The following is a 17,448-nucleotide window of genomic DNA, read 5'->3' as shown; positions in this document are numbered from 1 at the left end:
TATTTTCTCCAGATTGGTGACCTGTCCAGTGTGTACAGTCTCTCTTGTCCAGTAATCACTGGGCAATAGGTGATTTTTAGTAAATGGCCTACTACAAAGGCTATAGTTGTTGCAAAGCAACAAGCATGTTCAGATTCAGTTTATTTGCTATTTTCAGCATGGAAAACCACATGGGAAAAGAGATGAAAGATGTTGTGACATGCCCAAAAACAAGAACAATAGCTACTCAATCAAATACAACAAGAAGGCCACATAAAAATAAAATTAAAAACAAGTAGTAAAACCCTAACAAATCTAAGAGCCAAAAGGAGCATGTTGCAGTTATAATTGAAACTTTGTGTTTAAAGTAGGGTGACCAAACGTCCGTATTTCCCAGGACATGTTTGTATTTCACGTCCTGTCCTGGGCGTCCCGGGTTTTTTTTAGAAAGTGAGGAAATGTCCTGTTTTTTTAAATTACCTTCATTGGACCGTTAAATTTACAGGTGCTAGGGCACTGCGCACGACGCTGCGTGTGACTCCACCCCTGAGCTGCGTCACTGCGGGCAGCCTAGTTCTTAATCAGAATATAGATTGCATGGCTGTCAGTACGCCAACAACATGCAAAGGCACAAATGTATGTTTACCAACGATTTACTAAAGAGTTTCCCCGCTTTCAGACCGGATCGAGACAAATGGGAGGCCTTGTGCACAGTGTGCAAAGCAGGGACATATGTCTCTGTGTCCAATGGAGGTGCAAGGGATCTGAAAAGCCACCTGGACTCCGAAAGTAAAGATAGTCTATTGATATGTTTGTTTGTTTTTGGTACATTTTGAGTTATTTTTGCTACACAAGAGGTATTTTTTGTTATTTAGCTCATTTGTTAATGAATTTTTTCCAATATCCTACAGAACAGACATTATTTCGTTCATTGCTGAGGCTGAGTATCATCTGTTATTGGGAGTTGAGAGTTATTGTTAACTTTTATTGTTAAGTGAGGGATGTTTAGATGAGACATTATTTCTTTCATTGTGCTATTCATTCATTACAGGAATTGTTAAGCATTTTTAATAAATACATTTTGAATAAAATTATCATTTGTTATTGGACTTATTGCTGTTGACTTTTACTGAAAAGCATTTTTAATAAATCAACTGTTAATATCATGTTATTGTAGGATTACCTAGGCCTATGCATGGGAACAGAGATCCCCCGCCGCCACCCCCCCGCTCCAAGGTGTCCTGGTTTTTCAAAATGAAAATATGGTCACCCTAGTTTAAAGTCCCCCAAAGCTTGAAGAAAAAAGCTGTAATTGTGGTGCAATATCCCTTAGTTAATTACGCAATGGCTCCTCCCAGGAGGCAAAAGGTTGAATCGGTCTTCCAGAAGGATAAAAATAGTCCTTAAAGATAGCTAAAGTCTGGGAGCAAAATCTTAGTCGATGACGTCCAACAGGAAGGACAAAAGCTAACCAATAATCTGATGGGCAAAGGTGACAGCCAACATGCTCTGATGTGGTGTTACTGTAATAAATAGGTCATATGTTAAAAATACTCCAAATATGTGTTTAGCCCTGTTACATAATGTGCAAAACTGGTATGATGGGGCCTTTCTTTTTTTTTTGATTTATCACAAAAGATCTGAATTATAAAAAAAAAAAAAAGAAACTTCCTATAGTAAATAATCATAATGGTCCAACTATCTTTTTCCAAATACATTGTGGCAGCATAGGTTACTTTACCTTGAATGTATTGTGGAGGATTTTTGCAATTTTTTTAAAAAGACCTGTTCTCTCCACTTAAAAAAAAAATGCACATGCACAACCCTGTACCTTCTCCTGAGAGAGACAACACATATTAAACGTGTGCGAGAGCGTGCACAACCCCATTTCTCCTCATACATGGTCTGTTTTTAAGTTTCTGTTCTCATAGCTCATATAAGTTTAGTTTGTCCCAACGTCCACCCTAATCCCTAATTATTTATTCTTTAGAGCCCATTTGGAAAAGTATACAAAGGCATTTTGAGTAAATTTTGACAGTCAAACCTTATTGAATGTTCCAAACACAATTTGTCTTTTTTTTTTTATCTGCAAAGTTTACTAAGAACTTACTTGAAAACAATCTAAAATGTCCCTTCAAATTATTTCTAGATATAAACAACAGAACATGATCAGATTTAAAAGGTGAAATTTAAAATGGTCAAAATATTTTTTTTTGTGATTGAAAAATAACAAAACAATCATGGAGAGGAAAAAGAAAAGTTTTAAGAAGTAAATCCTTTACTTTGGTTTCCCATTCTAATTAGATTTGGTTATTCCTATTCACAGAGTGCATTCATTTGCTGGCTCTTAATCACCTTAAGTCACAAATAGAATAGCAGTCATAGATGTGTTCCAGAACAAATTATCGGATGGCATCAGAGTCGAATGTATGAAGTTGCCAGATAGAAGTAAGTTTTATGAAGTTCTTCTTACCTGAAAATGCGATCAGAGGGTTGTTCTCCCATCACAAGATCAAAACCCCGCTGGAAGATGGTGTAAGGCCAGGGACTTGAAGGAGGAAAAAATAGATCAGAGAAAAAGACAACAAAGACAGGAGAGAGTAAAACTGATTATTAGAATCAAAGCTGGAGAAGTACTGAATTTTTTAGAATACCCGTCCTCCTAATCCAAACTTTTCAAATTCTCAAGCCAAGTTTCAACATCTACCTTGGCAACATCCCTGTCTTCCAAAGTTTCCCAGTTCACAAGCTTTACACTGTGCTATGCATAAATAAATAAGCAGGCTGAAACTGTATTTTGGAGCACCTGACATAAAATGTGACTTTGGCTCATATCTATTTACCACGGGAGTGGATAAAGTATGATGACAGCATGAAGCAGAACAAGGAAGTTGCACAGAAAAGGAGGGAGATATAGATGTAGATGGAAGGAGCTAAAGCTGGGGAAAAAAAAAAAAAGGACAAGCGGTGAGAGTGAGAAAAACATTGCGAGAATGAGACAGATGCCAAGAGGCAGAAGTGAGAGAGGGAGAATGATAGAGATTAATGGGGAGTGGCAGCTTTGGGACTAAACAGTCTGCAAAGTGAAAGCACAAGAAAGGGAAGTGACAGAGGCCTGATGCCGTTCGGAGTAAACTCCTTCACCACTGTAAGCAAAAGGAACATCAGTAAGAACGGGAAGCGGCTCCAATGCCATGGGCTACAATCATTAAACATTTAAGTCACCCATGGGTGCCCACTCTGTTAAATAGTGACAGGGACATAGGAATAAGACCAGGGGAATGAGAAGCAGAAATGCACAGTTGGGTGAGCTAAGGGAAATTTTCCCAAAAAAAACAAACCATGGCGTGAATATAGTCAGAAAATAAAGGAAAATGCCCAGCCTGCCCGCTGGAGGCCATTGCTTTGTAGGTAATCAGCTCTAGCTATTCTTTCCATTGCCACATTTGTTCTTGCTAAGTGGTTTTAAGTGACTCTAGAATGCAATGGGAATCCACAATACAAAAAAAGAAAGCAAGCCAAATGGGATATTTAGTTAGTCTATTAAATTTCTTAAAAGCTGTCCTGTGGAGTTTACAGCTGCATGTGATTTTATTTTACAAGTCATTGTAGGTCCCTGCAGGTTTTCTGAAAACGGTTCAGAAAAGTACAGTGTATTGAATTTTTTCTTTCTTCTCATATATAATGTTTCAACAAATGGTAAATAAAAAATAAAAACTTAAAATGTTTTAGGTTTCGATTTGCAAAAAAAAAAAAAAAAAATCCTTTTATATCATCAGCCTTGTTTGGGATGTTTCCTGGATGTATTGTAAGTGTAAAAAGGTTTGAAGAGTCTGTTAGGCATCTGAGTCCTGAACAATGGTAGTGACAAAGTAATTCATTTGTTTTTTCATTGTCTCTAATGTTGCCATGTGTGTCTAAAAGTTCAAATCGAGCCAGTTATTGCGATCAAATTTACTAAACATGAAGGACATGATCACTGGTACTGTATACTAGAGCCTGACACGGGAGAGGATTTTCACTCCCGTCCCGTCCCACTCCCACCGGAAAAAATTGTGTCCCGTCACAGAGTAGAAATCTAAATCCTGTCCCGTCCCACTCCTGGTGAAATTACTCCCACTCCCATCCCGCTCCCATTCAGAATGACTCCCACTCCTGCATCACTCCCATTCTTGTTGTCTTCAATAAGATTTCTGCCAATACATTGAATCTGAATTTCTTTTGAGCGCGGGTGAAAAACTCAGAGCGGAAGCACAGTTGGTTTTTGGGTTGTGTAGTTTTTTTGACTCGCATTATAGTGTAGGCTTCAAGGAAAAAAACTACAAAATGGCTGCAAAAATCTTTTTCTTTCCAATTTATTTTATTTTTTGGCATCAATCCTAGTTTTTTTTAGTTACTATTGGTTTGCTCCCGCTCCTGTCTGCTCCCGTTAATGTTTAATCCTGTACCGTCCCAATCACGTGATCGTTACTAATACTGACTCCCATCCCACGGGAATCCACGGAAATCCCGTGACCCGTGGGATTCCCGAAAAAATGTCAGTCTCTACTGTATACCCCATCAAGTGCAAGAGAGATTCTCAGATAAAGTAAGTGTCTCTAATCAGAAACTTTTAAGACCAGCTTTGGCAGCATATTGGTACTGAAATTAAAGCTTTCTACAGGATAAGGATGGAGTATGTTATATCTGTTGCAATATGACCTTATTGTTTTGTTTTTGTTTTTTTTTAATGTAAGAATTTGGAGATAATTGTTACATTTAAAATATGGCAGGCATGATATAAACTAAATCTGTGAGGATCTCAAATAGTTAAATTATTAACAGGCAAATGTATCGAATTGTAGATAGGTATCTTAGAGGACGCTGTTCCAAGTATGTAGGATCCTGATTAGAAAAACTCAAAATAATTGTAAAGAGAGGGTCTTCAATTGTGGAATATATGGTCAAAAATATAAATTCTAATACTTCTTAGTAGGTCTCCATTATAGATCTTAGTTGGTTTTGCAGTAGAATCTATAAAAATTTGTAAAAAAATATAAAACTGATTTTGATCAGACTTTTATGTCCCTAATTAACATAAACAAATATGTAAAATATAGGCAAACACATCTAGAGCCTATTTCTCGGCCCATTTCCTACCATTATCGGCCTCATTTTCAAATCTTGTCTGTGACCATGTCATGTAGAAGAGAGTGATACTTAATTGGTATTAACCTAAGGAAGGGCACAGGATAAAATAGAAATACCCTTTATTGTCCCTCAGTGGGAAACTTAAGGTGTAACAGAAACAAGGTGAAAGGCAAATGGAAGGATGCAGGTTCACACAAAGATAAAATGATAGAAACAGAAATTAAAAACAAGAGACTTTACAGTTAGGGAAAATTTAAAACACAAAAGGATACTGAACAACTATCAAAAGAACACACTAGATTCAAATGAATCTGCAACTGAAGAGGATCATTACAGAAAATATATAAATATGCATGTATGTTTATGCATAAAGAAACTATACAGAAAAAAAATGAAAAACTGTGCAAACTACAGCAGGATGTAAGCACTTAAAGCGTCTGAAAGCAGGACTGGGTAGAAGTTTAACAGCTACTATGAAAAATACTCTGTGACAATGTTTGTCTTGAGGTTTTTTTACCAAATGAGCTCTTTTAATGATTGGCTCAGAGAGGCATTGTCCTAAACTGATGTTATTTTGGCCAGAATTCTTCTGTCTAACCCTTCCTGCAGTGGGTCGAAGGTGCATCCTATGACAGAGATGGCCTTCATATTAGCTTTCGTGACAACATCCTCTAAGCTGTAGATAAGCTGCTGTTCCAAAGATACTACGCCATAAAAAAAAACGTTGATTCCACCACAGAGCCAAAAATGTTTTCCGGAGTTCTCCTATACTCTAAAAGAGCTCTGTTACAGTCGGACCCTTGCTATATAGAGTATCAGTCGTGTGACTCCAGCAAGCAGTTAATCTGGACAGGAACCTCAGAAGCCTGTAGCTGATGCCATCCACATATCTATCCTTTTATGTGTCCATGTCAGTGTTGTCCACACAGAAAGTAAGTAGTTCATGATACAGTCAGTGGTGCTTTCCATGTCCTCCCCGTGAAGAGCAGAGAACTCTTCCCACAGAGTAGAGCTAAAAAAAAAAAAGTCCATTAGAGTTTCTCTATATATCTTAACTTTGCAACTCACAGCTGGTCTGCTGACTACAGGGGATAATACACAGACTGGAGATGGTTGTAATTTGAGCCCCCCCACAGGAGAGAGAGATGAGCTATAGGTTTTTGGTGTTGTAATATAATAAGTTCAGGTTTCGTGTTGTCTCTGGTGTGGCAGGTAACATACAGTAATAGGTGAAGATGGGAAGAGTGGGGAACAGGAACACATGATTAAAATCCCTGTAGGTCAGAAAAAGGAGATGGGGATGATACGTTTGGGGTCTGCTGGGTAGAGTGGTGATAAAATTGCAGAGTGCTACAGGATTAACAGATGGGGTAAAATACACTATAATTGCGATAACGTGTTTAAATTCCCACAGTACATAATAGGCTTCGGGGCTAACAGGTAGTACATGAACTTCCTTACTGCAAAGCGTCTCTGTGAAAGGAAAAAAACTCAGAGTTTGATCTTCTACCACTCAAAAACAGAGCCAAACTCCATCCACTCATCTTACCTCTCTCTCCTTGTTTCTCTTGGCCTGGATTAAATAAAAACTGTAGAATAAGACTGGGCAATTAAATGCATCTGCACTGTCTTTGCAATTTTAAATAGAAGATTTAAATCTCAGAGGCACTCAGTTATAATCATATTATATTTCGCACACCAGCCCTTTAGGTGGCAGTAATACAGTTAAAGTGAGTTTGCTGTTACATAAAAGGGAAGAGAGGGTTGCAGCTAGCCCTGATCCCTGAATGCGAGTAGAAATAAGGACTTTTCTAAATAACGATTACAGTAAAGTCCTGTGACATTGCTAAGCTAGGGGCAACTAAAACCTGAACTCCTGAGCTCATGCAGTCTCCTACCACAAGTGAGGTAAAAAAGAAAATTAAAGAAGGAAAGTTTTGCAAAAAATGGACAACAAAGAGGAACACATCTTAGGTTTAAGTATTAAAGGAAAAAAAGCTCACGATGAGTAGAAGCTGTTAAAATTGCAGTCATGCAGCACTAGAATAGTAAGGGCATGAAGATTTATGCAAAAGCTCTGAAATTCTATTTTCTTTTGAGCATCTTTAAAAAGTGATCCACAACAAAGAAAATGGGGAAATATCAATAAAGTCTTCAGTTTGTGAACATTAAGGTTTTTCGTTCAGCTAAATTAATTAAAGCAATTAATAATTGCGTTGGCAATTACTAAAGAAATGTAGACAGAACCAGATATAATATCAGTACTTTTCAACAGTGATATGGTGCAGCTTCTCACTGCTTCATTCAATTACTTACCTAAAAAGAGGTCAAACTGAACATAATTATCATATACGCTGAGACACATAGTCAAAAGTTCAAATTCCCTCCCATAGCCTCCAACCTCATGGGAATCTTTAAAATCAAGGCACATATCTGACTAGGATTTTCTACCATTTTACAAGCAGAATCATAATGGTTTTTATTTAAAGATATCTTTTAGTTTAAAGATATCTTTTACAAATAATTTTATATGCATTCAGTTAATGAGCTTGCATTCTAAGTTATAATGTAAAACTGTGGCATTGATAACTGTATAAACCCCTGATGAATATACTTCTGCTGCCCTTTCCTAGCCTAATAAACTATCCCCACCTGCCAGCGGCCAAAATTATTTTTGCCTGCGAGTGGTCTAGCCTCAAACAATGACCCAGGCCCTAGAACTGGCTGGCCAATCATAACGCAGAGATGTGTTTTGAATTTCTGGATGCAAAGCAGACGGGGTTTTGAGGGCATGACGACAAAGCTGCGCAACGCTGGAGAAAGCACAACATGGAAGATGGCAACAACTATTGAACAGTTCTAGTTTGACGCAGCTTTGGAATCAGTTTTTTAAGACTAGACCTTGGGTTTTCGTTGAAACGTGAGCAGGAAGAGGCTCTATGCTCATTCATTTTTAAGAAGGACATATTTGCCGTTTTACCGACAGGCTGTTTGTTTACACTCCCCCACCAGCTTCTTGCGCTTACTATGTCACAGTCAGTTGCGCTCATTGGTCAGAGCGTTGGCCAATAGGCAAAGACATGGTTAGAAAAACAACGGGTTGTTCTCTTTAACAATCTTCCAATGTCTTATTCATCAAGGCCAGACTAAATTACACATTTAATCTCACATTTAGTCCGGTTTATCAGGCTAGCCCTCTCCAAATATTACATGCCAATTGTAACGTCACACTACCTTTTATTTAATGAGGAGGAGGACTCCATTGTTGCCCCAAAGTATCCCCCTAACACTGTAATGAACAATCACAAATCATCATGAATCAATTATCATAACTTACCCCTGGTTAGGCCCCCACTCACTGCGGATGCAAAGATGTTTGTGGACTGGATCCTTCATGTAGCCATCAAGACAAATGCATTCTCCTGAAAACACAAAGACTGTTCTTCAAACAACTTTTTTTTTTTTTACTCACGCACAAAACTTCCACTGCATCTTTTTTGTCTCAACCAAAAGACGAGCCTCTTCAGGCAATTAGAGCACCCATGATCCTCTCTTTATTTAATGATGTAGTCAACATCATCCATAAATATTCTCACAGTGTACCCAAATTAGTATGTGTGACAAAATCTTTCTGTAAAATGCAGTTGCTCTCAAAGTGTTCTCAAAAGTGCTTCCAAAAATGGCCAGTAGTATAAGCATGAGCGTGCAATTTAACAAAAAATGAAATTTCAGAAGGTAACCCCACTTAGAGATAGCTTAATGTTTCCTCCTACTCTTGTAAACAATACTACAGAGCTCTCAGCACACCACTTGAAGCCCAATAGCTGGCAATACTGAATAACAAGCAGGGAAGGTATATTTAAGCTAGGGTACAACAACACTAAGCCAAAATAACAGAAAAGCAAACGATGGACAAAAGAAATATTCTAACACCAGCACTGAAGATATAAGATCAGAAATAAGGAGCTTCAATGCAGCTGAGCCCATATAGAACAATATCTTAATCAGGAAAAGGCTGAAAAACTCTCTATTGGGAACTACAGCTGTGTGCAAAGTGTTTATGCACACTTATGTGATGCGACACATCTCATTTGATAGTTCTAAATGTATTGCATCTCCTGAGGGGCAACAGTCCAGCTTTGGATTTAATCCAGATGATGGTAGAGGCAGGTAAAATGAGTCTGAAAATTTGTAGCATATCCCATCGTGCCCATGCAAAGAAACAGGGTTCAGCTTCATCTCTAAAATGTATTCTAATTACAATGTGTTGAATTATTAAAGTAAAACTGTGCACCTTTTGATCCATGATGTTGATTTCATAAACTATAGCATAACTCTTAATAATAAACCAAACTTCATTAGACTATACAGCCTCAGTATGATTGTTATTTTTCGATTCTCCGCTCATCATTTAATCTAATTGGTATAATCAAAGCATCCTTTTATATCACTGTAGCAAAGGTAATTAATTTGATATCATTTTTCTACATTGGTGTCAACCTTAGGTTGAAGAATATAATACTTTATAGTATTACAGGATTTCATGGTATGTTAAGTTTATTTTTACTCAGTAGCAAAATTTATTACACAGGCGATTCAAAGTGCTTTCTGAAAATGTGGCAATATTAAAATAGCAAAGAAGCATTGCATGAGTAAACTAATATTCTGGTTTAATTAATCACCCAGCATTGATTACAAAACAACAGCTAATGAGCCACAAAGGCTGCAATACACAAAAACGCTGTTGTTAATATTTTCTGCACATGTGAGGTTTTCAGGGAGTTTGTTCCAAAGTGAAAGGAGCAAAGATGCTAAATTTCTACCTTGTTTTCTTTTTTTTTCTGAAATCATCTTGGCTGTTAATCCTTGGAAAATGTTCCAGTGGAAATATATATATAAGGATGGTATGCACCACTGCACACTGCACTTTTGCTTAAAAACATAAGCCCATTGGATCATTGGTACTGTAACTGCTGCTCAACCTTTATATGAGATTGTTAGACTGGACATAAAGTGGTGCTTGTTAAAAAAGAGAAATCGCTTCTGTGTCTCCAATGGGACAAACACAATATTTATGTTCTGTGTTAGTATTGTGCTGATAAGTGAAACCTGTTAACACAGAATAGCACCACCTTATTGTGGTGCTGTCAGCTCCCAGGAGAAAGACAGTGACTTAACTCAGTATGATTGATGCGATCTCACCCTTGGTTTGGAAAGGTTATCCCTGGGATAACATGTTTAACATGCTATTCTCTTGCTCAATAGGAGGCAAGCCAGGGCTACAGGGCCTGGGCTCTAATATACCCAAGTAATGTAAAGGTCAACTGTCAGTTTATCCTGTGAATTCCCTTTCAGTGCTATTGCTACTTAATGCTAGAGAATAAAAAGAAAATAACAAAGGCAGTTAATAATTCAGCATATTTTATTGAGCATTGGTTTTTTAATTAGGAACAGTTGTCATAAAAATAATAACGTTTTGCCCCTGGACTTTTCTGTTGGAAAGCGTTGGTAGTTGTGTAAGGAAAAAGGTCTAACATTGAAACAAAATTTGCATATGAACTTTAAAATATGGTTTAATATACCAGGCATCACAGGAGTTTAATCTACATGCAGCAAATGGAGCACCACACTTTCAGCACTTTTCTAAAGTCTTCTTTTCTCTAGGTGTTATTTTCTTTCACTATGACAGAAAATACCTGCTGTTTTTCTCTACCTTTTCATGCATTTGCTACATCAGGATTTACCTCGGTAGGAAATTCAGCAGGAGGTAAGTAGCTGATTCCCTTTAAAGTGTCAGGATCTCCAAACTCTTCATCAGGCATAAAACAAAAAGTACAAGTTTATTTACAAATAGATCTTCATTAAATATTGTTTGGAAATATTTACAGTTTTAATCATTTATCTAGTAACCACTCAGGTGGGTTTCTTTCTGTTGAGTTTGTTTTGAGTTTGTTTCATTTAGTTTGATTATGTAGCTATATTTTTTAATTACACATGGTTTTGATATTTCTTAGCTAGCTGTATTTTTTTTACAATGTGCTTTAATACACTGAGCATAGTTAATGAGTGAAGAAAAATGTTTCTATTTTGATCAAGATTCCAAAAATTATCTATAATGAGCTACGCTTCTTTTATTGAATAAAAGGTTTTCCTTAAGAATCTAAAAAGGCAACATATTTTCTGTAAAAGGTTTTAAATTCAGTCTTAGGCTTTAGCTAAGTATTTCTTGAGGTTCAATGCTCTTGCAACTGTCCAAAGATAATTTACTGCAATCAATATCTAAAGATAACTAAAATTCCATCATAAAGGGTAGTGACATTGTTAGTTTATCTTTCTGTCCTTCTGTTATTTAACTGAAGTTTCTTCTATGACAATCTGGATTAAAGCATTGGCTCCTCTAACAACACCAGAATTGACAGCATTCCCGACATGTACAGGATTCAACTGTCTTATGTAATTCCTTCTTTTGGAAATTAAACAAAAAAGGTTGATAAGTTACATCAAACACAATGAGAAAAAGTTGCATCAGTAAAAGAATCCGAAAAGAGTCTAAAAAAAATAGTTGTTAATAATGTTTAGCAGTGTCTCTAGTCTCAGCTAAACAAGGTTGTAATACTTCAGTGCTGCAAACTAAAAGGCTTTGCCCCCCCAATTTTTCTATTTTGTTAAATAACACATTCCAAACCTGCAGTAAAGACTATGCTCAGCAGTGGCTTCAATTTGAAGGCAGGGTATACATTTGGAAGCATGTCCATTAACTCTGAAGGGAAATTGGATTCTAAATTCTATTTGGAGATAGGATAAATAATATAAAATTGGAGTGATTTCACTACACTTTTGAAATTGTGTTAGTCTGGCAGGAGCTGAATGAATAGCTTAGAGACACAAGAGAGACTACTTTTTTTAGGCCAGTAAACAAGCTATAGTATTGTTAACTGGATGTTACAGCACTGCAATCAAAAAAAAAAGAAAAAAAAAAAAAAATTAGTTAAAGTTGTATTTGTCAATAAAACTGGATAGATTATCAACAGAACATAGTTGGAAAAAAAAAACACTCACAGGTTTGTTACTGCCATGGAAACTGAAGATGTGCTTATTTGGAGCTCTGAATGATGCCCATGTCACTTGTTTGTTTGTTGCCATTGGAGCAAACAGGAAAGGCTATTTACTACAGGAATTAATTCAAATTTCAAAACTTATTATTTTAATATTTTGTAGGGAAGCATCACTTTGAACCTGAAGAGTCTATCCTGCTTCTCTTCCTTCAACTTCTTTCCCTTAGGTTCCTGCAGCTCTATGTGTTCATGAAATATAATGTCATCTTATGGAATGCATGAATGAATTTGCTTTTATAGGTAGAACCCATTTTAATAAAATTGCTGAGCACCTATTAGTGTTGTGTCATACATAGGCTTTGGCCTTGCTAAATTAAGATTCCTTCATACTATCTAACCAGTGAAGGAGCTACTATCACCATGTACATTTTCCCTAAAACAATATATCTTGAATCAGTGCTTCTGTGTTTCTCTTCTCAACTCCTAAGTTGGTTATAGTGGGTGATTAATTTTTCCTCTGTCACCACATTATTGTTTGGTATGAGGAATTGCTGTAAAGACAATCACACAATACAACAAACAGTCCATTGTGGCCTCACAGATGGTGAGAATCCTGCAAGTCAATTTGAACAACTGTCTGACCTTAACTGCAGTGTCTAATGACTAAAATCAATTTGATATTTCTCTAGCATCCTTGACTTGAAATCTATTGCTACAATTTCACTAAATCAACTTTTTTTTTTCTTATGAGTCCCGAGATACATTTGTTGTGAACTGACACTATAAAAATAAAATGAAATAGATATCCACCTTTCTTTGTTTAAAGATTTAATTCCGCCTTGAATGATTAAATTATTTTCCAAAACAAGGTAAATAACTTTTAATCAAAGAACACTTAGCAGTGTCTTTACTGACTGTACTGTATGTCATTCATTCTTCTGAAATTTTGAATTGTTCCCTGTATTAAGAAAATTTTAATACGATTTTCTATGCATAGTAAAGTCCAAGCTGAGAATAATACACACATTACAATTACTATATTTGACTATTGAATAGAAATAATGACTCAGGCTTAAATTTAACCCAGTTACGGTTACATTTCCTGACCTTAGTCCTATTACCATTTCAGTCTGATAACACAGAGAGAGTTAGTGGTTACAACACAGCATACAAAGATGTTCAAAGGAAGCCATGGTATTGGGCTGTATAGATGACTTTCAAAGCACAAGAACATATTTTTATGATCAGCTGCCACCGTCTGTTCCCTTCCTTTTCGCCTTTAAACATGCTCCAACCGTACAATCCTGGATGAGTATGTACTTTATATAAGATGAAAAGATTTCTGTAGGTTATTATCTGTTTTCAGGACAATGATTCATTCAGAAGTAAAGTGCAACATTTTGAAAAATGCTAACTAAATGGAGGAAAATGCTTTAATGGTTAAAAGCCTAAAGGACCCTGAGGACCCCCAAAGGTCAGAAAGCCAAAGTTAGTGAAAATCAACTACACTGCATTTAATTTATTAGATATATTTAAGAAAAAAACAGCATAATGCTGAGCCAGGTATACTGAACCAATCATAACTGTTATACATGTTAAGGGAGATTTCGCGTTTAACACTTTCGTGGGTCAAGTGGCATTGGAAGACTTTTACAGACAATCTGTAGGGTCGTGTTAGATGCAGGTGATTTAAAGAGTAAGATAGCAATCAGAATTTCATTTCTATAACCTTTCCTAGTTGAATACTAAAGAAGATTTTTTTATAGCAAAATCAGTGCAATGGAGCTGTAATAACCACTAAAGATAATAATAATAATGGGGCTGTTTTAACATGCTAGGAGAATTAGAATCACTGTGCAGCTGCTGAAAAATGCTAATTGTCTTATGTTGCTGTAACAGCTACAGTTTAAAATGAGTGTTTCAGCTCAAATGTGTTTAAAACTTGCAAATCATTAGTTGTTTAAATTTACTGACACTGAAGGATATCTGGTATTACAACATTTTTACCGGCATTTGTTTATACAAGTAATGTATTTAGGTAGCCCAGGTCTTGCAAAAATGCATAGATAAACTGATGCACTCTCTTGTGGACATCGACAACTGTGCCATATCTGTACTTTTTTCGTTTGCTATTGCATTACTTGGGAACAGCATTTTTCAACTCATCAAGCAGATGTGCCCACATTGATCCACTATGCAGCCAAATTTATCTATTCAGAAAGGAATGATGTGGTACAACTTGTCTCCAAAGGCACGTAGAGTCCGTATGCATTTTTTAAAAGTGCCACATGAGCTCCAGAGAAGACAGAAGGAGGCAAAAAAATGTGGGAGAAATAGCCTGTAAACATCAGCACCCAAAGCACCCAGGTTTAGTTTTGCAGGAAGGGATGGAACATGCTCTGAAGCATCTGCTGTCTAGTTTAATGTTGTACACGGGCGGTACTGATATGTCACAACCAATCTCAGTTTTCATCCGTTTCTCCAACAGCACAAAAGGTGGGTTAGGTTTAAGTCTTTGCAATCTTTTTTTTAAACCTACACACACTCTTACACACTTCTGTTAATGTGAAAGCATAGCTAATAAACAATGAAACCTTTTCATCTTTTTTCACATTTTGCAAATGGGTCTATTAGGTGACAAAAGGAAAGGCAAAACATATTGGAATATGTTCCCTGATTTTAAACCTACATTCCAAAACGAGTTTTTTTTTTTTTTTTTCAAAAGTTAAACATCTATAAATATTTTGTGGACAACTTAAAGTGAAAGAAGCATTACATAACCTATTTTGGGCCAGAAACAATGCCTGCACATGATGCTATTGGGTATGGTCCTTGAGAATTTCTATAGCAGGTGTTTAGAGTTAGAGTGTGCATTGTGTGTTAGTGTTAGGGGTATAGTAACAATTAATGAAAGCACTCAAGGTTTCTTCATTAAAGTGCACCCAGATGTTCAATGTGACTTTAAAGGTAAGTGGTCGCTTAGTGATTATTAAAGCTAAATTACAGCAGTCATCTAATTATTCAGATTCCATATTTTGTCTATTCTCACCTGAGAACTGAGTAACTAGGGTATGCAAAAAAAAAAAAAAAAAACAGAAAATGAGTCTGATTCATAAATCCTGTGAAAAATTAGGGCATTGTGTCTGTGTACAGATAACATTCAGCTAATATGCAAAATGCAATAGGAATAAATTCTTTTACTTTTTCATATTTTATTTAATTTAAATGTTTCAGAATTTATACTTTATAGACTTCATAGATTTTATAATGCATGACAAAAGGGAGGTATTTCCTCCTTAACTGAAAATATTTTATGATCTTCAGAGAAACTCTACTCAGAGCTTTCTTAGAATTTATGTACAATTAGAATACCTCATAGTAAGACGACTTTTTATATTTGGCTGTAGGGCTTTTCACACTCCATGAGTTTCTAAATCGAACTGTGTGTCTTGATTGTTTTTTTTTAGCAGATACATACTAAATGACATGAAAATCCAAATTTAACTCATTAACATGCATCATCATATTCGTACATAGGGACTCATGGAGCCTATTGATCCAACAAATATAGGTTTTAACCTAATAGTTGAAGTGATTTTCAACCTGTAATTCATGTAATTCACCTTTACTGCAGCAAAGTTGAATTACATAAATCATTTAATTTTTATTTTTTTATATATAGTTGGTTAATATGGGGATACAAGTGAGCTAGCGTGTAAATGATGTATGGACAAAGTTGGGAATAAAAAACAGGTTACTATAACAGGATTTTCTATTACATCAACCACTAAAAGACCCTACTTTTTAGAGAACTGAGTGTCATGCAGTACTGTTTACCTTTACTCAAGTGTGACCAAAGTTGAGCAGATGGACTGAACCATTTTATATTCATATTTAGAGAATGGGGGTGGCACTGAGAAATGTTTCCATAAAACATTAACTTAGTGTTATCGTTTTATTATAGATAGAAGTGTGTTTGTGAGTTTATTACTGAATGTCATATTTTTTTTTCAGAACTGCAATTGTGTTAAAAGCCTCTTTGGGTCTCTCCCAATCATGGGCCCCTAAAATTTTTTAGCTCTTTTACACTTTTCCAACATGCCTGCTGAATGCATAAATAATATTCAATAATAGGCCAGAACTACTTTAGTAATTCAACAAGTCATACTTTAGTAACAAAGTAGTTCTAGTTTTCAATTTTTTCCTTTGTATTTTCAGGCTAATACTTCCACATGAAGACAGTAAATAAAGAACTTGTAGGACAAGTATTCTGCTTTTCTGTTTTACCAGTGAAATATTCTCATTATTACAAATTTAAATGTGGAATGCTTTTTCAATAAAACATTGCATACTCTGGCTGCCCTAAGGCCCTTATTCGTTGTTTGAAATGTGATATGTGTCATGATCAGGTGATCTGGATTTTTGGTTGTGTTTACCTTTTTACTTTAGATTCTCAGTTACATTTTGATTTATGTCATTCTGTGTTTTCTATTGATTAATTTAATTTCCCTTTAGTTTCATGTAAGCTGTTAAAGTATCTAATAACTTCTGTCCACACCTGCGCCCAGTCAGTTGATTACTCCATTACTTGTTCTGTTTGGCATATATTCTCCTCTTCTGTTAATCTTTTCTGGATTCTCTTCACTCCCCCCCGAAGCCCAGTGTTCCCCATGTTCTGATACCTGTTCTCCCTGGTTTTCTATTTCTGGATTTATGCTTTTGCTGCCACCACTCTCATCATTAAATCTCCAACAAAGCACCTCTTCCTCTTTCTCTGCATTTGAGTTCTCTTCAAACCTCCTATAATTTTGGCAATATGCTGAGGAATTGTAGGGTTTTGATTTTGCTTTATCCTACATTGTTTACTGTGTGCAGGTTTGTTAAGACTTTAATAATATTGACCTTGGCTGCTTGTCACTTCACTTTTCACTTTCAAGTGTTCCTTCTATTTCCCACAATTGTTTTGATGTCCCATCAATCATAGCTGATTGACATGCTGCTGCTCTTCCTCATATTTCATATGCTATTCATCACATTTTAGGTATGCCATCAAGTCTATACATACCAATCAATCTTATTTATCAGTCATCTAACTGCAGTGTGTTTTCCTGAGACTTACTCACACACTTCAACTAAAGAAAACATAAGACGAATAGGATAAACAAATCCATCTTTTTCCAACAATAACAAGGTGGAAGGGTTTCTTGCCCAAACGATGTTATCAGGGTGTTAAATGCCGCTGTTGATTTCTGATCAAATGTTGATTTTAAACCAGAGAAATATA

At 36.0% G+C, this 17,448-nt stretch overlaps 1 protein-coding gene across 1 annotated transcript in view; it reads right to left on the bottom strand.

The window, feature by feature from the left end:
• Positions 1-17,448, bottom strand: part of astn1 (astrotactin 1) — a gene marked incomplete at its 3' end in the record, with an annotated part of 379,756 nt that overhangs the window by 231,448 nt on the left and 130,860 nt on the right. The window contains exons 9-10 of the mRNA XM_015384050.1: positions 8,447-8,531; positions 2,453-2,527 (exon numbers count right to left, since the gene is read on the bottom strand). Coding sequence (XP_015239536.1) covers positions 2,453-2,527; positions 8,447-8,531 — 160 coding nt within the window. The remainder of the gene's footprint in view (positions 1-2,452; positions 2,528-8,446; positions 8,532-17,448) is intronic.

This window comes from Cyprinodon variegatus, unplaced genomic scaffold (assembly GCF_000732505.1).
Source record: "Cyprinodon variegatus isolate N-32 unplaced genomic scaffold, C_variegatus-1.0 Scaffold301, whole genome shotgun sequence".
In the NCBI taxonomy this organism is placed as follows: Eukaryota; Metazoa; Chordata; class Actinopteri; order Cyprinodontiformes; family Cyprinodontidae; genus Cyprinodon; species Cyprinodon variegatus.
The sequence above is the reverse complement of the archived record's forward strand: the minus strand, read 5'-3'. Positions and strand labels throughout refer to the sequence as shown.